General features: G+C 49.2%; 1 protein-coding gene across 1 annotated transcript in view; it reads left to right on the forward strand.

Moving 5' to 3' along the window:
* The window catches only part of kremen1 (kringle containing transmembrane protein 1), a gene marked incomplete at both ends in the record, with an annotated part of 85,383 nt that overhangs the window by 38,789 nt on the left and 20,948 nt on the right, over positions 1-25,646 (forward strand). Inside the window, one exon of the mRNA XM_084439309.1 lies at positions 10,006-10,097. Within this exon, the coding sequence (XP_084295435.1) occupies positions 10,006-10,097 (92 nt within the window). The remainder of the gene's footprint in view (positions 1-10,005; positions 10,098-25,646) is intronic.

Here is a 25,646-nt window from a genome sequence, read left to right on the forward strand (position 1 = left end):
CAATTTTTACAGCACACATGTTTTCTGAATACTTTGATTTAACTAAATCATAAATCTTGCCCCAAATACCGTTTTGGAACAACTGGTATAAAAGACCATTGTGCCAGAAGCTTTCTTAAAATCAACAAAGCAATTATATATTTTTCCTTTATTTGTTGTTATGTGAACATGTATTTGAATTAGTGTATGGATGCTAAATATGTCAAATATGTCATGCCACTCGACAGAGACCGCCTTCCTTGCAGTGACGGAGTCACTCCATGCCGCGAGAGCGAACTCTCTCTCTTCTGTCCTGATACTCCTAGACCTGTCAGCAGCATTTGATACGGTAGACCACCAGATCCTCCTCTCCACCCTCGAGTAGAAAGGCGTCGCTGGCTCTGCACGCTCCCTGTTTGCATCCTACCTGACGGGCTGCTCCTACCAGGTTGCATGGAGAGGGTCGATGTCGGAACTGCGTAGTCTGACTACGGGGGTTCCACAAGGGTCTGTCCTGGGTCCTCTCCTTTTTTCCCTCTACACTACATCTCTGGGTTCTGTCATTCGCTCGCATGGCTTCTCCTATCACTGCTATGCCGATGACGCCCAACTGGTCCTGTCATTTCCCCCTTCTGATACACAAGTGGAGACACACATATCTGGGTGCTTGCCTGACATCTCGGAGTGGATGACAACACATCACCTCAAGCTCAATATGGACAAGACTGAGCTGCTGTTCCTCCCAGGGAAGGGCTGCCCACACCAGGAGCTGGCCATCACCATTGAAGACACAGTGGTGACGCCGACTCGGACTGCGAGGAATCTGGGTGTGACGCTGAATGACCAACTGTCATTCTCTGCACATATCACATCCGTCACACGCTCCTGCAGATTCATGCTCTACAACATCAGGAGGATTCGCCCTTTCCTCACTGATTAAAGGGCGCAGGTGCTCATCCAGACCACTGTCATCTCCCGCCTGGACTGCAACTCCCTCCTTGCTGGGGCCCCGGTGTCAGCCATTAAATCCCTGGAACTTGTCCAGAAAGCTGCTGGTCACCTAGTGTTCAACCACCCCAGGTTCTCCCACACAACTTCCCTTCTCTGTTCCCTACACTGGCTCCTGGCAGCGGCTCGCATCCAGTTTAAAACTCTGGTACTAGCCTACAGGGCAATGAAAGGAACAGCCCCGTCCTACCTCCAGGCCATGGTCAAACCCTCTACCCTCTCCTGACCGCTACGCTCTGCTACATCGGGGCGACTTGCTGCCCCGGGCTTCTGGAGGGGCAACTGATTCTGATCAAGAGTTCTTGTCTGAGTATGGGTATCTTTCCTTTTAAAGTACAGTATGATCTGATTATTGCCTGATATGGGACATTGTGGCAAGACTGTGAACGCATTTATATGTTCTGGGTGAATGTCTAAAATTGCATAATCAATTACACAATTTCCCAACACAGAGCAATAGGCGAATCTTCCCAGAGAATCTCCTCGTGTCCTACCCTTAACAATGTATAATCCCAGTGCCTTACACATCTTCTTTACCACTCTTATTCACTAGACTATCGTAACTTTGCCTTTGTTTTATAATAGTGGGGTGATATAGAGGGAGCTGTGCAAATAGATGGTTATTGCCATCTGTATCTATATAATCTTTCTATTTACCAGTTCTGGCATTAAAATCTCCACAAAGCAGTACAGTGCCAAGTGATTGGAACTGAAGTATTTCTTTCTGGAGATTGTGGAGACATTCTTCTGAGTAATATGGGGAGCTTGAAGGTGGGAAATAGACAGCACACAAATCTTTGGTGCCTTTAAGAAGCCCACTACTTATTTTCATTTTGAGTTGTCCCCTTTTTAACTGGTGATATATAGTTTTGATGTTCCCCTTTATACCAAATAATTATGCCCCCCAGAATGTCTTCCATTGTTTATGTGGGAATATTTTAAGGGGGGTAGATTCAGTTCTTTATAGTTATTAGGGCAGTTTGTACTGGTGTTATCATGTCTCCGTGTTTCAAGTAAAATAAGCAGGTCAATAGTGTTTGTGCCATCTATAAAATCAGGATTTGCAGTCTTCAATCCAAATGTTGAAGTGTGCAATCCCTCTCTCTGTCTGTCTCTCTCTCTCTTTCTGCTTCTCTCTCTGTCTCTGTCTCCCTCTTTCACAGTGTCAGTGAGTCAACCGCCTTTAGGAGCTGGGGGACTGAAGTGGCTACTCCACTCTCTGAATAGCTGAGTGATGGCATTTACGAGAGGCTCACACACTCCTTTGTCAGAGCCTAGTCCTAGACAGTGTTTCTCCCAGCTGGAGAGTGTTTGAGGGGGGGGGGGGGGGGGGTGAAGGAGGCTCTTCCTCTATCTTTTATTTTGTCTGTCTTTCTGTGTGTGTGTGTGTGTGCGTGTGTGTGTGTGTGTGCATACGTGCGTGTGTGTGCTCACATGTGTGTGTGTGCGTTGTGTGTGTGTGTGCGTTATAAGTGTGTACATACATCTGTGCTCGGTTCTGTGACAACATGCAAAAATGCCTTGTTTACATCATGGGTCGTCTTTCAAATTCAAATTATGTTTCCAAGATTTTACCTCTCTCTTTCTCTCTCACTCTCTCCTGCTCCCATATCTCTCCTTTCTCCCTCTCTTTCAGTCACTCTCTCTTACCTCCTCCTCTCTCTCCATCTCTTTATTCCTCCTTCTCCCTGTATGCTTTGAAGTACCTGGACAGACAGTTTTTTAGCTAGACCTTTAACATAGATGGTAAGACTTGGATGGACAGAGAGGGTAAAGGGAGAGAGAGGGGAGAGAGAGAAAGAAGAGGGGGAGGGAGAGAGGGGAGGGATGGAGAAAAAAAGAAGGGAGGGAGGGAGAGAATGGAGGGAGAGAGAGAGGAGGAGAGAGTGCGAAGGGAGTGAGTGAGTGAGGGAGAGAGTGAGTGAGGGTGAGTGAGGGAGGGAGTGAGTGAGTGAGTGAGTGAGTGAGTGAGTGAGTGAGTGAGTGAGTGAGTGAGTGAGTGAGGGAGGGAGGGAGGGTGGGAGTGAGTGAGTGAGTGAGTGAGTGAGTGAGTGAGTGAGTGAGTGAGTGAGTGAGTGAGTGAGTGAGTGAAGGAGTGAGGGAGGGAGGGAGTGAGGGAGGGAGTGAGAGAGGGAGTCAGTGAGTGAGGAGGAGGAGGGCAATGACTGTCTGATCTCACATCCAGGGCAGGGTTAAAGGAGCACAGTGGGGCTGAGGTGGAGATCTGGGGACAAGAATCATCATCATGTCTTAACTTTAACACATGCTCAAGAACACTGCTCGGACGTGGAGAGGTTAAGGTGTGACTTGGACAGGGGGGCAGGTGGGGGCTGGAAAACATGGGGGGGGGTCATAAACTGTTCTCATCCTATTATTGGCTTTTACTCACGTTGTTTTAGCTGAGGGGGAGTGAGGTGTTGAGTGGAGAGAGAGAGAGGGGGAGGGAGGTGGTGAGTGGAGAGAGAGAGAGAGGGAGGGAGGTGGTGAGTGGAGAGAGAGAGGGGGAGGGAGGTGGTGAGTGGAGAGAGAGGGGGAGGGAGGTGGTGAGTGGAGAGAGACAGAGGGGGAGGGAGGTGGTGAGTGGAGAGAGAGGGGAGGGAGGTGGTGAGTGGAGAGAGGGGGAGGGAGGTGGTGAGTGGAGAGAGAGAGGGGAGTGAGGTGGTGAGTGGAGAGAGAGAGGGAGGGAGGTGGTGAGTGGAGAGAGAGAGAGGGGGAGGGAGGTGGTGAGTGGAGAGAGAGAGGGGGAGTGAGGTGGTGAGTGGAGAGAGAGAGGGGGAGGGAGGTGGTGAGTGGAGAGAGAGAGAGGGGGAGTGAGGTGGTGAGTGGAGAGAGAGAGAGAGGGGGGGGGGGGAGGGAGGGAGGATAATGGCCCTCACATTTCATCTTTATAGTCCTACTATAAAATGCCCCTCAATGAGAACCCTAAAATGTGTCCAAGGGCCACATCTAACCCCCCCAGAGAGGAACGCAGAGCAGCAGGGAAGGTCAGCAGCTCTCCTGTCTGTCGGGGGTGTCACCATACGCATGCGCCCGTGAACGACACGCCTCCAACGCTCATACTGTCACCTGTCAACTCTGAACGCTGACGTCGTTACTGTCCTGTAGATCGCATCTTGCTCACAGAGACCGCAAACAGACACATATTAGGTGTATTACAGTGCTACAAAACATTTTAAATACCAGTCTTGTCAATGTGGTAAGTCTGGATTCTGACATTGTTTCTGTGAAGTGCCCTCAGAGTTCAGTTGGAGACACCTACATGTACAGAGATGAGTTAGACACATACAGCCCCGTCCTGACTGTTAAGACGTCCGTGATACGCCCTTGATGAATCAACATTGATTAATTCCAAGCAATAATAATAAACAACAATAATCTGATAATTATCATAATTTATTATTATTATTATTATTATTATTATTATACACCTTATTTATAGAGCACCTTTCGTGACATAAAATGCAGTTCAAAGCGCTTTACAAAGGAGACATTAAAAACAGAAACAAATAACAATTGAGATATAGTAAAAGTAAAGTGCATTATAAAATAGATATTAAAAGCAAAACAAATTTAGACATAATAAAAAACCATTAAAGAAGTAAAATCAAATATAATTGTAGTACTGTAGACCAGTATAGTGTAGTCCAGTATAGTGTAGTCTGGTATAGTGTAGTCCAGTAGTGTAGTCCAGTATAGTGTAGTCCAGTATACAGTAGTGTAGTCCGGTATAGTGTAGTCTGGTATAGTATAGTCCAGTATAGTGTAGTCCAGTAGTGTAGTCCAGTATAGTATAGTCCGGTATAGTATATTCCAGTATAGTGTAGTTCGGTATAGTGTAGTCCAGTATAGTGTAGTCCAGTAGTGTAGTCCAGTATAGTGTAGTCCGGTATAGTGTAGTCCGGTATAGTGTAGTCCGGTATAGTATAGTCCAGTATAGTGTAGTCCAGTATAGTGTAGTCCGGTAAAGTGTAGTCCAGTAGTGTAGTCCAGTATAGTGTAGTCTGGTAAAGTGTAGTCCAGTAGTGTAGTCCAGTATTGAGGGCCACTCCATCTTATTTTGGGGGAATGGGGGCGTGTCAGACTGAGTTGTGACCTTGTTGTTTATAGTAATTGAATCTCCCTGATGTCTGGTTTAAATCTGAGAGGCCCGCCGTTCACTTCCACAGGCCTCTCTCTCTCTCTCTCTCTAGCTGCTTCCAGCAGTAGGCTACTTCAGGCTTCAGGAGTTCTTAAGATGATACCCTACGTACTGTAAGCTACGCTAGTTACTGCATGCTGCAGATCTCTCTCTGGGTCTGGGACACTTCTAGCTCTAATCCAGTGATTGGTACCCCCAAAATCCTGGGCACATTTCTCCATGTCCTCACCTGTCCCTTGTTACGTTCAGACCACCTGCATCTCCAGTTCCAGTCCAGTTCCTTTGTGTAGTAGTCCAGTTCGTTGTGTAACTAGTCAAGTTCCTTTGTGTAGTAGTCCAGTTCCTTTGTTTAGCTAGTCCAGTTCCTTTGTGTAGCTAGTCCAGTTCCTTTGTGTAGTAGTTCAGTTCATTTGTGTAGCTAATCCAGTTACTTTGTGTAGTTAGTCCAGTTTCTTTCTGTAGCTAGTCCAGTTCCTTTGTGTAGTAGTCCAGTTCCTTGGTTCCTCCGTTAGGTCCTTGTGTTTGTCATGTTGAGTGTTCCTGTTTGTTCGCTGCACCTACACTTTGCCTGCCTTAGTCTGCTTTTGGCTCCTAGCATTTCTTCCTGCATGCACCCAGTCATGACAAATGTCTGACTTTTCAACTAACTGTTGGTAGATGTGGTTAGGTATGTCAGTGCACTGCACAACTACATAGTACATGGACAGAAGAAACAAACAGTACATTGTATAATGTTCAAAAATGGATCAGTAGCAATGATGCGAGCTACAGTTGCTTTACATAGACATGTTACAAAGCATACTTCTACCAACCCTACAGGCAATGTGAAAAGTGTCAATCCCCTACTCATCCCAAGTTTCTTCCCAGTAGTCCCACTATTAGAATGCCTGCATATACTGTAGGTGCTAATTTTGATATTTAAAAAAAGGGTATTAAACAGCCTGGTCTTAAACATTGTGGTCTTCCACACCCTGGTCTTAAACATCCTAATCTTGTGATGGTTTGGTTAGGGACCCAGGCGCAACAGGAAAGGAGGAGGCAAGGAACGGTAAAGCCCGGAGGGGCGATTTAATAAGATAACACAAAGGGGGAGCCACAAAAGAGGATGCCAAAAAATATAATAGGATGAAATAATAGGAGCCACTAAACTGCCACTAAATAATAATAAATGTCCTTGGCTCAAGGGAGCCGGAGGGATCGGGAGGTGGAGCAGGGTGAGGGCTCTGCTAGCTGGTACACTCAGCAGAGGGGGTCCGGGAAACTGGAGAGACGAGGAGGAGAGGCAGGGTGAGTGATAGTAATCACAAACAGGGAACGAGAAAAAAGCACTATAAAATACAGGTAAGTAAATCGTAGGCTAGGCTATACTTTACCACATAAAGGTTATGGTAAGATCTGGCGATGAGTGGAGTGTAGACCAGGTTCTTGTAGGGGTTGAAGGTGATTGCAGAACGAGGGACAGGTGTGGTGATGATAAATTGGAAACCGGTGAGTAGAGCCGCGCCCGCGTCATCGTCGGAGACGAGTGCGCCGTTCTTGTCGTTGCGCACGGGCCGATGTGCTGGGCATGTCGGGATCCGACTCTTCGTCACCGGAGTGGGAGGAGACTGCCGAGTCCGCGGAGCTGGCCGGAGACGGGGAACGCCCGGTAGTGGGGGGAAACTCCGGAGAGTCAGAGCGTTGCATGCCTGGGCCGATGCGACGTGCGGTAGAGCGCGTAGGACGCCCCGAGCGCGCAGCGGGCCCAGAGGGGAGAGAGGGAGGCGGTTGTGGAGGCGAGGGCATGCGAGCCGTAACAAATCTTTCATACCCGGCTGGGCTTTTTTTCAGCTTTCATCTCTTTTTAAACCTCTTAGCACAGCTCAGCAACATTCAGGCTAATAACAAAGGAATAGGAGGCTGTTGTTCCCAGCTGGCTCTATCCGCTGCAGGTTGGTCTCCGACTTGATGTTGATGATCCAGAGCTTTTTATGGATTTACCGTGCCAGAGAATTTCGAGTTTATCATAAATTTTATGATCGGGGCACTTGGAAAACAGTTATTAAAGAAAAAGGTTTTGAACCGCGGCCATCTGCGAACAGCTGTTTCTCTCTGTTCCGTGATTGAGGCCATGCTAGTAGTGTAGGGGCGGAGTCCTGCTAGGCACCAGTCCTGGGGCCGTGCACCAGGGCCCGGTGGGGGCTAGAGAGTGTTGCGTTCAAAGCAAAATGAGGCAATCAACATAACTGGGCCAATTTAGGCGGTAAACAGTGCCTTTGATCTATGATTGGGGGATGCTCTCTGAGGTTATAGGCTGGCAGACATTCATACACGCAAGCATTCATACAAACACTCACATTAAAACGTCCACACACACACGCACACACATATACGTACACACACATGCAAACACGCACACGCACACACACACTTACACGCACACACAGACACGCACGCACACACGCGCACACACACACATATACGTTCATACACACACATACAAACAGGCACATGTGCACGCACACACACAAACACACACACACACACACACACACACACACACACACACACACACACACACACACACACACACACACTATGCTCACCTCTGGAGCTGCAGTTGTGGATCAGCTCCACCCAGACTCAGTCTTTGCTCTGTACTAACAGGTTAGGATGATGTCTTCTGTGGACCCCCCCCCCAGGCGTTCAGAGGTAACTCTGCTGCTGCTGTGCTTTCATGTGGCTTCGCCCGCTGCCTTTCCTTCACGGGGGCTGCTGCTGCTCTAACCCATGAAAGGAGCCGGAACCTTCTCTGTCTCTCTCAGCAGGGCTCGGGGCGAGAGAGAGAGGGAGAGAGAGAGGGAGGGAGAGAGAGAGAGAGAGAGAGAGAGCTTTACATGGTAGTTTGGTGATCAAAGGTGTCGGTCGGTCCGTCAGTTGGATTGGAATAGGGTGCAGGGTGTGTGTGTGTGTGTGTGTGTGTGTGTGTGTGTGTGTGTGTGTGTGTTGGGGGGGGGTCCTGGTTATGGCTGCTATTCACAGTAGCCTCCTTACGGGTGATTAGCAACACAACAAACAACAATGTGGTGAATTAGTAGAGTGACTCCATGGTTACCATATCATAGAGCTATCAAAACCTGACTGTGTGTGTGTGTGTGTGTGTGTGTGTGTGTGTGTGTGTGTGTGTGTGTGTGTGTGTGTGTAATCTAACTCTGGAGGGTTCCACCCAATAACCTCTCTTTATCGTCATGAGAGCAGCTCCCCCCCCCGGGCCAAACATACAGGTGTGTGCCATGAGCCTGGGAGGAACCCCACCCAGACCCAGAACAGCCCCGGCTCCAGTGTCCCTGCTCGCTGTACACAAGGCCTGCTTCCTGCATGCGTGGAGCCACTTCACCCTGAATGAAAATGAAAATGATTCGTCCTGTGTTTCCTTCAGGGAGTTCACCGAGGCTGCCGTCAGATTAGGTGGAAGACGGGGATTGTGTTTCTCCAGCGGATAAGAGGAGCAGAACATTAATTCGCAGTGAACTTCGATTTCATCCTCAGGTTCAAGTTTCGGCTGGTGTACTGTACCCAAGCGACATCTTTCTCAAAAACCTTTTTTTTTTGTTTTGAAAAGAGAGGACGAGACTCTGGAAAGTGTTTTTGATCGGAGAAGAAAAGAGATGGAAACGCCCTTCAGAATTTCCACTACAAAAGGCGGAAACTCGATAGCTGGGAGCCCAAGGGCTTGTTCAAGAAGATACAATGAACTTCATCAAAAGAAAAGAATGGATCTCGCACAGGGCCACAGTCGGAACAGGCCTTGTCATCAAAGAAGAGGTGTTTTGACTTGGGATTGTTTTGGGTTGTCCTTGACCAGTGTCATTGCAAAGTAAAGCGGTTTGTGAAATATGTTTCCCAGCTAGACATTCAAGCTCCTGACTCTTGAAATAAAGAAAAAAATAATCATGAAAGAGGACATTGACACATTCTAAACGTCTAGTTGAATCACCAAGAGATGAAGCCTCAGGAGCTGATAATATTACACTGTGCAAAATCTTGTCATTTCTGCCTTGATAGTACGTACAGTATATTTTCAGAGATTCAGTGCCCACCAAAAGCAGACCTAGACCTTCATCGCCTTCCCTCCATCCCTCTCTCCTCTCCTCCCTCCATCCTTCTCTCCTTTACTCCGTCCATTCCTCTCTCCTCTACTCCGTCCACTCCTCTCTCCTCTCCTCCCTCTATCCTTCTCTCCTCCCTCCATCCTTCTCTCCTCTCCTCCCTCCATCCTTCTCTCCTCTCCTCCCTCCATCCTCTCCTCTACTTGGTCCACTCCTCTCTCCTCTCCCTGAGTGAGATTGAGAAGCCAGAGTGCTGAGGGGCCTGTCAGAGGGGGTTCAAAGGGCCTTGGTGAGGTTCAAAGGGTGCTGAGGCACCAGACAAAGGTACTCCCTCTCTCCCTTCTACCTCTCTGTCTGAACCAGAACAAAGCCAGCCCCTTCAGCCCCCACCCAGTCTGAGAGCTGTCCGTCTGGCCCCCGGACCGACGTGCACGGCCCAGTCGACAGAGCTCCAGAGAACATTCTAGACCAACAACAAGCACAGTGGACTAGCCTAACACCGCTACAGTGTAGCACAGTGGGGGCTAGCCTAGCCCTGCTACATTGTAGCATAGTGGGGGCTAGCCTAGCCCTGTTACACTGTAGCACAGAGGGGGTTAGCCAGGTGATTGGCATTGCAGAGATAATCTCTTGTCTGACTGAGGTCCTCTGAGAACATTATCGAGTATTCAAAGGCTCTTCGGTGTTCAGTCGATAACCGTCTTTTCATGTTTGTTTTTCTCCACTCATGCTCTCTCTCTCTCTGTCTCTCTCTCTCTCTCTCTCTCTCTCCTCCACCCGTCCCTCCTCCAGGAACCCAGACGGCGACGTCCAGCCGTGGTGCTACATCGCCGACCACGAGGACGGGATCTACTGGAGATACTGTGACATCCCCACCTGCCAGAGTAAGGGGATACTCAGCCACACCCTCCACCCTTGTGCCTTTGGGCCTTGGCTTCCATTTCCAGGGTGGTTGCCCCATTCTGCTAGGGGACCTTTATAGGTCATCCATTTTGTTGTTTTTTACACGGTTATTATCATCTGGAAAAATCGAATTGCCTCCCGTCAAACCTCCTCTGTAGTGTCCTGGCCTGCCCACATTCGATAGGGCTGTCACTCACTCACTCACCGTCTGTGTGTGTGTGTGTGTGTGTGTGTGTGTGTGTGTGTTTGTGTGTGTGTGTGTGTGTGTGCTTCTCTCTCTTTTGGCAAGGGTGTTTTCAATGTTTGTGTGTGTGTGTATGTGTGTGTCTCTTTCTCTGTGTGTGTGTGTTTGTTGGTGTGCACGGTTGTGTGTGTTTATTTGTGTACGCGTTCACATGTGTATTTACACGTCTGCGTCCATTTCTGTGACGTGTGTGTGTGTACCTGCGTGTGTGTGTATCTGCGTGTGTGTGTGTATCTGTGTGTGTGTGTGTATCTGTGAGTGTGTGTATCTGCGTGTGTGTGTATCTGTGTGTGTATCTGCGTGTGTGTGTGTATCTGTGTGTGTATCTGTGTGTGTATCTTCCTACCTGCGCTTGTCAGCGTGCCAGATCTGTCATCCCGGCTGTCAGTCAGCGAGGCGGGTGCCGGTGCCTCCGTGTGCGTGTTCACCCCCCTGGCTTGGCACGTCTTCAGGACGAGCTGTCTGCCTCTAACCCCATCCAGTAGCCCCGCGCCGCGTCATCATCAGCTGCTTCCACCCTCCGCAGCCTGGCGTCTCTCTCCACCGGGGGGCGCCGCGCTGGGCTGCTCACCGCCGGGGCTCTGCCACGACCAGACGGCCTGTTTGGAGGTTATGGTGACTCAGTCTTTTACAAAGGTCCGGTGATTATGTTGTTGTTGCTGCAGAAGCACACATTGTGTGTGTGTGTATGTGTGTGTGTGTATACTTGTGTGAGTGTGTACTGTGTGTGTGTGTGTGTGTGTGTGTATATTCGTGTGAGTGTGTGCTGTGTGTATAGGTGTGTGTGCATGTGTGTGTGTGTGTATACTCATGTGAGTGTGTACTGTGTGTGTGTGTGTGTGTGTGTTTGTGTTTGGCAATTGCACTTTTCGACTGACCTATTTCACACACAAGTGTCCATTGAGCTGAGAGCATGTGGTCGTCAGGGAGGAGAGTGGAGCTCTCAGCCCAACCCTGGGCTGGTCCTTATCTCTGGTGGATGTAGGCCAGTCTTTGTCCCGGACCCGGCTGCCGTGCGCTGGTTCAGTCTTCTCCCGTCGCCGGACTCCTCCGGCCGCTCGGAGCGGTGCCCGTATAGCCCAGATAGCGAGCGGCAGTAGAGGCGAGGAGGCGGGGCGGCGGTGGCGTTGTCGTCTTCTCCTGGGTTGTGAAAGCCCAGCCGTCGCGTGGGCCGGAGTCCCACCACGCCTGTTCCGCCTCTCCTTTCCTGTCCAACGCGGCCGGCTGCCAGGGGGAGGAGCCGGGCACCAGGGGGAGGAGCCGGCTACCAGGGGGAGGAGCCAGGTGCCAGGGGGAGGAGCGGGGCGCCAGGGGGAGGAGCCACCTGCGGTGTCGCGGCCAACAAAGACTTGCCTCTCAGAGCCGCTGCCGCCTTGCAGAACCGGACCCACGCTCCTCTGCGTTCCCATCTGGGGCCTCATTTATCAAAGAGCGTGTAAATTCAGGTGTAAAAGAGGGCGTACGACGAAAACGAGGAAAATGCGAAAAGTAGCGTACGACGAGAATATTTACACGCTTTTCGGATCTATCAAAAATGGCGTACACGCTGCTGTGCCAAATTCACCACAGAAAATCCGACGGTGGCGGAGAAGAGAGCGTACGCGCACGCGCCCCGTGTTCCGCCCTCTCCACGCCCAAATCCAACCATATATGGTCAAAACTATGACAGCGCACAACGTGGATACCCCGGAAGGAACCGACATAATATAGCGTGGAGCATAGGACAGACAAATACGTTTATGGAAAAACGCGGAAAGAAGAGAAACTTTTCGGAGACTGAGGTGCATGTGCTTGTTGGTGAGGTCCACGCGAGAAAAGAAAATCATCTTCGGAAGGTAAGCTATTTGTACGAGCCTACATTTGTCTGATTGCTCCTACAGTTTAGGTAGCCTACTGTACGTTCCGTGCATCCTGTATTTGGCGTAGGCTACACGGACATGCTGTATTATGTGGCTGTGAGGAAAGCAAACATTCCACACATTCTGTGGTAGGCTATGATTGATTTAGGACCAAAAACAGGGAACGATAACACAGATGACCACTTCATAATGTTAGACCACATTAAACATTTTCCCCTCTGGGAAATTAAGACTCTCATCTAAATCACCCGGTAAATCACACTTAAGCATTTATTTGGCTGCCAACAGAAAAACATATCAATTGAATATGGCTACACAATAAAATGTTTAATGCATAATCAAGTTAACAGACAAACTCAAAGAAAATGACTGAAATTGTTTCTCTAGACTCTGACGTGGGGTGGGACTCAGAGGAGGGGGAGTCTGCAGTGGTCCTTGACCTGACGGTCGTGCCCCCGCCGGTTGCAGCCTCTACATCCAGCGCCACGACCTCCAGTGCCTCCACCTCTAGCGCACCGGCCTCCACCTCCAGTGCCATCTCCAGCGCCTCCGTCTCCGTCTCCACCGCCCACGCCTCCACCTCCGGCTGCCAGCGTCCCTGCCTCAAGGGTCCCTGAGGGCTGGGCTTCCTCTCAGACGCTGTGCTGGAGGCTCATGACCCTAGAGGCCCAGAGGGAAATGGCAGAAGGGATTGGGGCAGTTGTGGGGCAGTTGTGCAGCAGTTGGTGGAGGTCACCACACTACACCACCAGAGCCAACAGGACATCCTCACTGCACTTCATTCCCTCACACATGCTGTCACGGACCTCACACTGTCACTCACTACCACACTCACGGACCTCACACAGTCACTCACTGCCACACTCAAGGACCTCACACAGTCACTCACTACGACACTCACGGACCTCACACATTCACTCACAAACGCACTCACACACCTCACACAGTCACCCACCAACAGACAATAAAATGGTAGAAATGTGAACCTTACTTGTTTGTGTCTTCATAGCTGGCGCATGACCTCAGTGTGGGCCCTTTGGCCCCGCTGGTAAACCTCATGACGGGGAGGGGGCTGAGGGCTTGGGTCCTCATTTTGTGGTGGGGTCTTGACTGGTTCTCATTCTTATCAGCTTTGAATATACATCTTGGCAAACATAACAGAATGATGTACAAGGAGGGGACAGATACCTAGTGAAAGTACTATTGGTTGCTACTGTAGTAAAAAGACAATAATGAGGGCTTGGTATAAGGTGGAACCCCCAACCAAGGAGCAGTGGTGGGTGTTGTGGAGGAGATTTATGAGATTTATTTATGCATTGAGGATGCAGGAAGGAAAGTTTGAAGGGAGATGGGAAAAATGGATGGATTATAGAAGGAAGTGTGATGATACCACTAATATTAAAATTGTCATATTTGAGTAAGAAAAAAAAGCTGCATGGATGGAAGTACCCATAAGCTGTTATTGTAAGTTTTTATGTTTTATTGTATTGTCGTTGTATGGATGGAAAATGCTAATAAAGATTAAAGTAAATAAGACAAAGAATATGTATCTTGGCTATGCACACACCAACAAGCCAGCCGTCACGCGCAGCGCCTGCCTCCCCCAGTCTAGCCCCTACCCTGCTGTGCGCCAGGATGAATGAGTCATGCGTGGAGCCAGGCCACCGTGCCACTACACTTGTGATGAGCATGTCGGCGTCACATATGATTTGGGTATTTATAGTGTGCACATTTTAGCGATTCACATAGACGTATTCATTCACTGATGGTGCCCTTATGTGGGTGCAGTCGCCATCGCCGTCACCTCTTTGGAGTTCTATCTCGGCCAGTAGGCCGAGTAGCGCCGGATTCATTTAGGCTCGCATTACGCACAGGAGGACTGTCATTTATATGCTTACCAAACAGAAAACAGGTCCACATGATCACATATTAATGACAATCTAATTGGTCAATTATTGCCGTTTGATGGAGTGCCTGCATTAGGTGTGTGACATATAGCGTGGAAAGGTTTGGGACAGCGCATAGGTTCAGTTTGGGGAACAAATCCATATCGGACCACGAATGAGCCGGTTAGAGGACATGTCTAATCTTGCATTGCGATATATGTTTGTGCTGAATTGGGCTATTAGCCTACATGATTGTGCGTTCAGAAACTGTCGCTCTTATTCTCTCCATCAAACATTGTAATTCACCGACGCACCACCTGCGTCGCCAGTTCCCCCTGTGTTCAAAAAGGGTGTAGGAAACCGTGTAAATCGGTACGACAACCTGAGAGGTGTCCTACAAAAGCGTGTAGAAAGGCGACTAAATTTTCGCCCTTTCGGCTTGATAGATCGCAATGTGGGGGGGGGGAAATGGCGTACGCCTGAAATCGCGAAAAAGACCGTGTAAAATATGGCGTACCTCAATGATAAATGAGGCCCCTGGACTTTTTAACATCCCCTGTTTATGTTGTTGTTGTTGTTGTGTCGGTGCTGTGTCGGGGGTTGGCTGTGTGTCTGTGTTGTTTGGGTTGGGAGCCGGTCTTTTTTAATGTACCCGCTATGGGAGGTGACGTCTCTCCCTGTGTGCCCTGTCATCAGGAACCTGCCACCCCGGTGGGACGGCCACACCCAGGCTAGGATAGGTCATGCCAGGACACACACACACACACACATGGGCATGCCCACACACACACACACACACGCACACATGCACACATGCACATACACTCCGCCTGTCAAAGGGGATTACAGACCAGTGTGTAGCCTGGCTATCCTTCATGACGAGGATTAGAAGGTGGTTCACTTGTGTAAACATTTCTATAGAAATTACTTTTAATGCTTAGGTTATATTTCTGCTGTTTCACTATGTTTTTACTGGTTGTACAGATGTTAATATTCGAGGTGTGTCTTCTTTTTTTGTCCATTTTATGTTCTCTAGCCACATATTCTAATATTGTAGCACTCATATGCTAACGTTGCATATACAGTAAGTCTCTCATATTGTAATGTAATTATAGTAAGTCTATCACCACTGGCATATGGTAAATGGCTGATGTGTGGTTTTGCAAGAGAGAGGGAGAGAGAGAGAGAGAGAGAGAGAGAGAGAGAGAGAGGGAGAGAGAGACAGAGATAGAGAGATAGGGAGGGAGAGAGAGAGAGAGAGAGGGAGAGAGAGATAGAGAGAGAGTGAGAGAGAAAGAGAGAGAGGGAGGGAGAGAGAGAGAGAGAGAGAGAGAGGGAGATAGAGAGAGAGAAAGAGAGAGAGTGAGAGAGGGAGTGAGAGAGAGTGAGAGAGAGAGAGAGAGAGGGAGATAGTGAGAGAGAGGAAGAGAGAGAGTGAGAGAGTGATGGTCCCCTCACTTCCCTGGGCCAGCAAAAGGTAATGAGGTGAGAGGAATGCACTGGATAACACACTGCAGCCCCTGAACCAGCGGTGCCAAGGCAACCCCCCCCCCTCCCCCCCAGCCAGAGCCCCCCCAGAGGTCTGGTAGGAGGTCAGAGGTCTGGTAGGAGGTCAGAGGTCTGGTAGGAGGTCAGGTAGGAGGTCTGTAGGAGGTCAGGTAGGTGTGGGTTTTCTGGTGATGGTTTGGGGTTAGGTTAGGGCACCTTTGTCAAGTTCAGTACTTGTAGCTTAGTTGGGAGGAAAGCGCTGTTCTATTTTGTTCTGATATGTTCTATTGTCAGCTTTTGAGCAGATATTTGGCAATGATCTCCCTTCACCCCAGATAGCTTCTTCACTGGCTTCACTTCACTTGGAAAGTCACCTCTAGCTCTCATCTGTCCTGCACCTCTCTCACCATGGTTACCACTGAAGGTGTAGTGATGTCATCAGGCTCACCATCCCAAAAGCTGCACTGTTTTTGGCCACAACTCCTTCAGTTTTGCTGCAGCAAACAACAGGAACACTTTACAAAACACACTCAAACTCACATCACTCACTACTCTCAAACAGAAACAACAGATCATAGTTGACGCGCGCACACACACACACACACACACACACCCTCAGACCAGTTCTCTAGTCTGAAGCCTCTAGGTTGTGGAACATTTCATTATGACTCCTTATGCGCTGCCATGTCAACGGCTCCATGCCCCCCCCCCCCCTCCCTCCCTCCCCCCCACCCCCTCCCTCCCCAACCCCCCTCCCTCCACCCTCCTCCCCTCCCCTCCTCGTAGCGGGATGTGAGTGACGCAAACCGACGATCCCAGAGCACAGGCCCCCGAAGCTTTTAGCCCAGAGGAAAATGCGTCTTTGAAGTGCGAGCCGCTGTCGAGAGCCGTCTCTCAACAATAACAACGTACGGTACCGTACGACCAGGAAGAACTGGCTCTACCGCCGCGCATTCCTCTGGTCTGGGCTTCATGCTCGCCCTGCGCTCAAGAATACCTTTCAAGTTCCAAGATGTTATTGCAGCTGTTGAGTGAATGACATTCGAGTGTCAAGTGTGCCACGCCTGATAGAGTACACATTCAGCACGGGGACATTTGAAAAGTCAAACCGTGTCAAAAGATGGCGCTTTTTGAGGGAACATTTTGTTCCGTTCGTTGAACCTGAGGTGATCGCCTCAGGATGCCCTGCTTTGACTGAGGAACCTGGGAATTTCTTTGTTACATCTTTATGTTTTACTTTCATGACTTACTTGATTACTAGATCTAAGTTAACGATGGGGCGAATTCACTAAAGGATGCGCAGCTTTTCCTGACGCAAAGCCTGTGCAAATAAGTCAAAAATTATGTTTGCTATTCACAAAGCCCTCGCAAAGGGTGAAATACGGTGTTAACTGCGTTGCGTTCATCATTGCGTTTCTCTGCGCTGGTGTTATTAGCTCATATTTAAATTAGGTAATATGGGCGGAGAATGTTCCCCTTTCTATGCAAATGAACATTATTGCACAACCCGCCCAATTCACAAAGATCGGCGCAAATTGCCTCACGCAGTTAAAGTGAAATTAATTGCGTTTTCAGAGACGTGGTGGTATTTAAGCGCAAGGGGTGTGTCGCGGCCAGCCTTTCCACTGATCATGGCAGCAGTGATTGTTGAGAGGCGAATTCGGCATCGCAATGCCAGGCATGTTGTTCGTGAGAGAATATTTAGAAGAAGGTCACTTTTTGATTTAACACTAGAACCACCGCGGTAGCTGTTTGGACACCAGAGCGCGCAGCTCTTCAGCCAACTGGAGGATGAAGTCGCGTCTGGGGAGGCTCAGTTGACTATGCGTCTCTCCACCCGTCCCCAGCGAGTCCAAGCTCCCCCAATGAATAATACTTATTTATAATAGCCTACATAGCACGAAACTGTGCGTATAATAGTCTATACGCGAAACTGCGCATTCCCTATAGCTGTTCATTGAACGGCTGGGGGCCGATATAGGTATAAATAAATAAAAACATAGCCTACACAATATTTTTTTTATTTGAATGGTCTTGAAAATATTTTGCTTTTGTATCATAGGTGACGGCAGGTATCATCTTCAGCCATGGATGATGACTCCCGTGCGTAATCCTTCCAACGTTGTAGAGGCGGCGTACAACTGGGCTCACATCAGGACGCGCGGTGTGATTGAGTGCACATTTGGAATCCTGAAAAGCCGTTTAGATGCCTAGATCGTACCGGTGGGGCAATGTTATACACTCCCCCAAAAGTATGCCAGATCATCGTGCTGCAACTTGCATAACATAAAATGACAATTTTTCCTTTGTTCGTCTTTTCAAATCATTCCACCTCCGTTTGCAGTCTTCCGCGTTTACACACACAAATGGCACTGACTGATTGGGAAATTAAACCCCAAATATGATTTTTTGCTGCAGTCGTGATATTTTTTGCGGAAAGCTGTGAGACATGTTTTTGAACCTCGTCCGTGAGGCCTTCAAGTTCGCTGTCTGAAAATCGTATCTTTCTTTTTCTGTCTGCCATCGTCCAATGATATGCATACGAGTTGTATGCGCTGTATGCGCAGTATTTATAGTCATTTCCTATATCAGCAGCAAATTGCACTCAGCCGCAAACACCGAATGGGCGTGTTTGCGCTGGGATATTATTAGCGCAATGTCTTTAGTGAATAGGTTTTTAAAACGGAGCACATAGCTGGCGCAACTGACGCGCAATGTAATGGTGCAATTAGCGGGCGCAATTTGCTTTAGTGAATTCGCCCCTATGTCTTTGATACTTTTGATTGATATGAAGTACTGCATTTCTCAACAGTGCTTGATTTATCCCTGTTAACCTTCACTTCCCACGGGAACCAATGTCTGAAGAACTGAAGAGTTGTTTAATCTGGACTGGAGTTCATCAGGATCTAGTTCAATCTACAGCAGCTTGTCTGTCCTGAGGTAGAGACATCTCTCCGACCAGACACCTGAGACCGCCCCCCCCCCCCACCCTGCCCCCCAGTGTCCGGTGAAACTGACCGCCCCCCTCTCGGCCGCACGCTACAACGGCTCAGGAACCAGTATTCTCCTCGTCTTTGTCGAGCAAAACCGAGCTGTTCATTCAGAAGGTTGAAGCTGATCAGCCCCCCCTCCCCTGCTGTTCAGAGATCCAATGTTGTCAGGGAGATATCAGCTCACACCAGCGTGTTAGAGGGAGCAGCGCAGAGCACCAGAGGGTGAAGGGTAGGAAGCCCGGGTAGACAGACGCACGCCGGGGCCGTGTGAGGTAGGAAGCCCGGGTAGACGGACGCACGCCGGGGCCGTGTGAGATAGGAAGCCTGGGTAGACAGACGCACGCCGGGGCCTGGCTGTCGTCCTTGCCCTTGTAGAGCTTCCCAGCTTCTGCTGTTAAGCTCTTTGTTCTTCCCACTGTCATTGTTTTAAGAGGTGGAGGAAAGTTATCACTAGGTGGTCCTGCACCCCCCGTACCTACCGTGTGTGTGATTGTGTCATCTGTGCATCAGCCTGGGGAGGGGGGGGGTCCCTTTGTTTGTTCTCGATGACCCCTGACCCCATTTAGCCCTGCCCACACCTGCCCCCGGGCAGCACATACCTACACACAGGTACAGACTGGCTTTAGCAGCCCTCCCAGGGGCTGGGGGGGTCGGAGGGGGGAGGGGGGCACCATAACATGACTGAGAAACACCAGATAGATTCTAATCTCTCTCTCTCTCTCCTTTTCTTCAACTGCTTCCTGGAAATAGGGCACTGTCATTAGGTAATTAAGTGTATCGATTTCAAGGCGAGCTGGTTAAGCAGAATGTTCACTAATAATAAAGAGCAAAGGGCTTCCGTCTGGAGAAACCAGAGAAGGTCGGTAGCATGCCTGCCTCTTAGCACGCAGGGATGACGACGCAGTGCCAGAGCAAACAAACAAAAACAAAACAAACAACTTTTATTATCATACTGTGGATTTGCACAGCACACGGCGACGAGGCACACACACACACAGCGACAGAAGTGTCCACCCATGAAATCTGTCTCTACTCTTCACCCGTCCCGGCGTCCTTCCCCCAAGGGCTAGTGTTAAAAAATCGTGACCCACGGTACGATACCGGTCAAAGCATCACGGTTCTGGGTAGGATCGGTTACCATGGCAAAAATTAGGCAGATGTGCCTTTTGTCATTTAGAAACAAATAAATCGCACTTGCTCGCACTCTGATAAAGCTTTCTGTCCATTTATAGACGTTCAGTTTACAAGAGCATATTGCAGGTAGCTTCTTTTTTATTTTATTTACATTTTTTATCTCATGATTTGCCAAGTTAAAACATAAAATATGAAAAAAAACATCTTTACAGACAGGGCGGAAATATGGTGAAAAAGGTGTCTTTCTAAGCTGCTCGCCAAAAACGGTAATTATTTCAGCGATGACGTAGCATAGGGGAGTCCCTGACTCTGCAGGCTGTTGCAGCCACGGACGTCTATGGACACGGAGAACTGCTGAATCCAGAATAAGATATCTGCAATAGCACATACTGCAGCAAATTACATTAACTAGAAAAGGCAAATTCATTCTTGTGGTAAACCATTCACACGGCTATCCTAATGTGTTGCATCTGAAAGATAGCTAGCCGGCGTAATGCTGTCTTCACATAACGTTAGCCTAGCAACAAACAGGTGATTAACGAGTTTGAGCTATAGCAATCAGCTTCAAGGTTTTTCTTCATAGTCTAGCTATATTAGCCAGTTCAAGTTTAGACACAGCATGTAGCTTCAAATAGATCTAGCCTACAGTATAAACAGTTAAACAGTTAGGCCTACATTTTTTTCTGTGAGAAATTGAAGGTTGAGACTCACCACCACTCCAACAAATAGCCTACATTTCCATCTCCGTTTGTGTTCCCTGCTTTTAAAATACTGTAATATAGTATTTTTTGTGATGAATCCAAAAAGATTTGTCAATCTCTAGTTCAATCTCGATAACAATAGGCTGTTATAGAATGAAACTGGGGTGTCAGAAACATCGCTTTAATCGCAATTTGTCCACTGTACACCCGCTTGCTATTGGATTTTGAACTTTGATTTTAGTAGTAGTATGGTTGTTGATGTTGAGCTTATCCCACAGCAGTGGCACTGTGCGGTACCGTGGTACTACGGTACGTCCGTTTGTCCAACATTATGGTATCATATGTACCGTGGCGTTTTGGTACTGCGGTCTACCGTTGGTACCGGTACACCGTGCGACCCTACCAAGGGCAGCCAGGAGCAGCCAGTAGGCAGCGTGCAGGGGACGCACCTGGGGGTCAACCAAGTGCTCCTGTCCGACTTCGCCAGGGACGGACAGCGTTAGCGGCCTGCTACACCTAGCTAGCTACACCTAGATGGCCACAGAGTTCTCAACAACACCTCGAGAGTGGAGAGACCGGCTGGTTCATCTTCCTGGTAGTGCTTTGCTTCGGACCTGCTCTGCCTGCAGTCTCAGCGTGATTTGTCCTCATATAAACAGGAAGCCCCGGACAGGAACGCAGTGTTGACAGACGTTAGCCCTGCTAGAGAAGCCAGGCTATGCGAAGATGTTCAGGCACGTTCTGACCCCCCAGGATGTGTGTTGCTCTGGGAGGAGGGGTGTGTGTGGTGTGTGTGTGTGTGTGTGTGTGTGTGTGAGGGGGGTCTTATGTATCCTGGCTGGTGTCTTCTGCTTCATTGCAGGGCAAAGTCACGTTTGACTTAATGACAAGTGAGAAGCTATCCTCTGCGAAAGCAGATGGTGATAAATTGACATGCTCTTTAAAAAATAAAAAAAGAAGGAAAAAAGCCCCCGGGGTCTGAAAACAAAGTTGGCCGGCATGCTTTTCATCTCCCACCCGGCCATGTTGAGTTACCTGCGCCTGACCAGTGGCAGGCGGGCTCCTCCAGGACACAGTCACGACCGCCCTGGCGCTGAGGCAGCAGCCATTTTTCATTCTCTCCCTCTTTGTTCCTGGAGTCACAGGAAAGCCTCTAATTACTCATTTAAGTGGCAGAGTTCTTCTCTCCGCTTTTTAATTAGGTAGTTAGTCACTCTCCCAGCGCCCCGGGCCAAGACATTGATCTACTCCATCTCCATCATGTTGCAACACGGCCCCAGACACACACACACACGCATGCTCGCACACACACACACACACACACACACACACACACAGTAAGACACAAACAAACACACACAGATACTGTACCCACCCACAGTAACACACACACGCATGCTCGCACACACACACACACACACACACACACACACACACACACACACACACACACACACACACAAAGACACAAATACACAATAAGACACAAATACACACACACATACATTTACTTTCTTATCTTTGTGGGGACCATCTAGTCCTAAAACCTAAACGTAACCCCAACACTAACCCTACAACCCAAGAAAACCCCATAAACCTAACCCTAACCGTCAACATAACCTTTGTCCCCTAACCCTAAACGTAACCTTTGGACCTTAACTGTAACCCTAACGCTACAACCCCAGAAAACCCTCTAAATCTAACCCTAAGCCCTAACCCTAAACTCTCCTCCGACCTCCAGCACGCTGTGTAGTCTATGAGAAGGGTTACATCTCCAACACCCCATTAACTGGAGAATTTAAGTTTTCAAAAGCTGCAGATGGATTATAAAACAAAACTGAGACGCATAAAACAAACTCCCTCTGAGGACCAACGGTGATGAGGCTCTGGTTCTGCTCCTCTGGGACGCTGACCAATTGATCACCTCAGACCAGAACCTCTAACCACGGCAGAATCTCTCTGACCACGCCAGAACCTCTCTGACTACGCCAGAACCTCTCTGACCACACCAGAACCTCTCAGACCACACCAGAACCTCTCTGACCACACCAGAACCTCTCTGACCACACCAGAACCTCTATAACCATGCCAGAACCTCTCAGACCACACCAGAACCTCTCTGACCACCGCAGAACCTCTCTGACCACACCAGAACCTCTCTGACCACGCCAGAACCTCTATAACCACGCCAGAACCTCTCAGACCACACCAGAACCTCTCTGACCACACCAGAACCTCTCTGACCACACCAGAACCTCCTGGGTCCCGATGACACACAGCTGTGTTTATTAACAGCGGACCAACAGACAGACTGACGGACAGCACTGACCCAGAGAGAGAACTACGTGCCGATGACAGCAGGGAGGTGTAGGAGGAAGGAGAGATTCCGAAAAAGACAGATACTGAGAAAGAGAGAGAGAACAAGGGATAGAGAGACATCCAAAAGAGAGGAATAGAGAGATTCAGAGAAATAGACAGGAGAGAGAAAGAGATACACACAGAGAAGAAAAGAGAGACACCACAGAAACCTTGGCAGTGATACGGCCTGTATTTCCTTGAGGTATGGTACTTAACATTCCAGACGGGGAAAGATGAGGTGTTTCCAGGGGGCGGGGGGGGGGGGTGGGGTGGGGGGGTGTCAGGTGTAAGTCGTTAACATGTTGACAACGCCGTGGCAACGTTAATGGGCTGTTGGGAGCTGGTCCAAACCCCTGAACGCCAGTGTTAGGTACGGGCGTTTAGAATTACCTGTATGGAGACTTTTATGACAGGGGGAATGCACCGTCGGAGGCTCTCACAGCTCTAGCATGAGGAAGCACTAATGAGTTCATGTCTTCGACGCCGGAGAATGTAGTTCAATGTAAACAACCCCGGCGTTGTCGGTTAGCCTGACCGCGAACGACCCACACAATGACATCAGCACACAGCGCGTATGACCCACATGATGACATCAGCCACAGATAGCGCGTACGACCCACACGATGACATCAGTACACAGCGCGTAGGACCCACACGATGACATCAGTACACAGCACGTACGACCCATACGATGACATCAGCACACAGCGCGAACGACCCACGCGATGACATCAGTACACAGCGCATATGACCCACACGATGACATCAGTACACAGCACGTACGACCCACAGGATGACATCAGCACACAGATAGCACGTACGACCCACACGATGACATCAGCACACAGATGTGGTTGATCATCTGCGCACTCTAGACGTTATCAGCTGGTTCGCTAAACTGAACCTTAGTGTGTTCTGTTCCCTCGTGGAGAATTCCTCTTGGCCGACCGAGAGACAGTGACAGACCGTTGAGAACAGAGAGACAGTGACAGATCGTTGAGACCAGAGAGACAGTGACAGACCATTGAGACCAGAGACACAGTGACAGACCGTTGAGACCAGAGAGACAGTGACAGACCGTTGAGACCAGAGAGACAGTGACAGACCAGTGAGACCAGAGAGACAGCGACAGACCGTTGAGACCAGAACCCTCGGCTGTTCTCTCCCTATGGAGATGTGATGTTTTTTGTTTTGTAGTTTCTGGTGTTGTGTACTCTCTCTCTTTCCCTGTTTTTTTGACCAGACCCAGATCAGTGTTAATATCAGTTGAGACCAACCTGGTTAAATAAAGGTTTCTGTCCTCATATCTGATGCAAGGATATCCCTGGCGTGTGTGACAGGGCAGGGGGCAGCAGACAGCATGTTAGGGCAACAGTAGAGTGTGAGTCGGGGCAGTAGAGTGTCTGTTGGGGCAGTAGAGTGTGTCGGGGCAGTAGAGTGTGTGTTGGGGCAGTAGTGTGTGTGTCAGGGCAGTAGAGTGTGTGTCGGGGCAATAGAGTGTGTTTTAGGGCAGTAGAGTGTGTGTTTGGGCAGTAGAGTGTGTGTCAGGGCAGTAGAGTGTGTGTCGGGGCAATAGAGTGTGTTTTAGGGCAGTGGAGTGTGTGTTGGGGCAGTAGAGTGTGTGTCAGGGCAGTAGAGTGTGTGCCAGGGCAGTGGAGTGTGTGTTGGGGCAGTAGAGTGTGTGTCAGGGCAGTAGAGTGTGTGTCGGGGCAGTAGAGTGTGTGTTAGGGCAGTAGAGTGTGTGTCGGGGCAGTAGAGTGTGTGTCAGGGCAGTAGAGTGTGTGCCGGGGCAGTAGAGTGTGTGTCGGGGCAGTAGAGTGTGTGCCGGGGCAGTAGGGTATGCCTCTCTCCATCATTCTCTCCATCCCTCCCTCCCCCATCTCCCTCTTCCCCTCTCTCCATGTCTCTCTTCCCCTATCTCCATCCCTCCCTCCCTCCAGATATCATTGCTGTATGTGTGTGTGATTAGGGCAGGTGAGCCCGGGGTTAGGGTTAGGGTTAGTATCTGTATGTGTGTGTGATTATGGCGGGTGAGCCCAGGGTTAGGGTTAGTATCTGTATGTGTGTGAGCCCAGGGTTAGGGTTAGGGTTAGTATCTGTCTGTGTGTGAGCCCAGGGTTAGGGTTAGGGTTAGTATCTGTCTGTGTGTGAGCCCAGAGCTGACACACACCCTCCCCATCACCTCCAGACCGGTGCCTGCCGACAGTCTGTGTTTGATGTTGTTGTGTTTCTTCCTCTGCTGCAGGATCTCATTGTCTCTCTCTGCTCTCCTGTGATCCAAGGGGGTGGTGTTGGTGTAGTGGGTGGTGTTGGTCTAGAGTGTGGTGTTGGTCTAGAGAGTGGTGGTGTTGGTCTAGTGGGTGGTGTTGGTCTAGAGTGTGGTGTTGGTCTAGAGAGTAGTGGTGTTGGTCTAGAGAGTGGTGTTGGTCTAGTGGGTGGTGTTGGTCTAGAGGGTGGTGTTGGTCTAGAGAATAGTGGTGTTGGTCTAGTGGGTGGTGTTGGTCTAGAGCAGGGGTGTCAAACTCATTTTGCTTCAGGGGCCACATAGAGCCCAATCTGATCTCAAGAGGGCCGGGCCAGTAAAATAATAGCAAAATAACCTAGAAATAACGTCAACTCCAAATCTTTACCTTTGTTTTTCAATATTTCAATATTATGCCTTAATTTATCATTTAGCCTATATATGTGCATTATAACTCACAGATCACAGTGGATCTACAAAGGCACAAAACATTTATTCACAGATAGGCCTATGGAACTGAAAAAATGGCATTTCACTTTGATTAAAACAACTTGTTTATTTTAATGTACAGTAGATACATTTTCACATCTGACCACCTGAACTGACTCACCACACTATGCACAAA

The sequence above is a fragment of the Borostomias antarcticus genome (genome assembly GCF_949987555.1).
Source record: "Borostomias antarcticus genome assembly, chromosome: 6".
Classification (NCBI taxonomy): Eukaryota; Metazoa; Chordata; class Actinopteri; order Stomiiformes; family Stomiidae; genus Borostomias; species Borostomias antarcticus.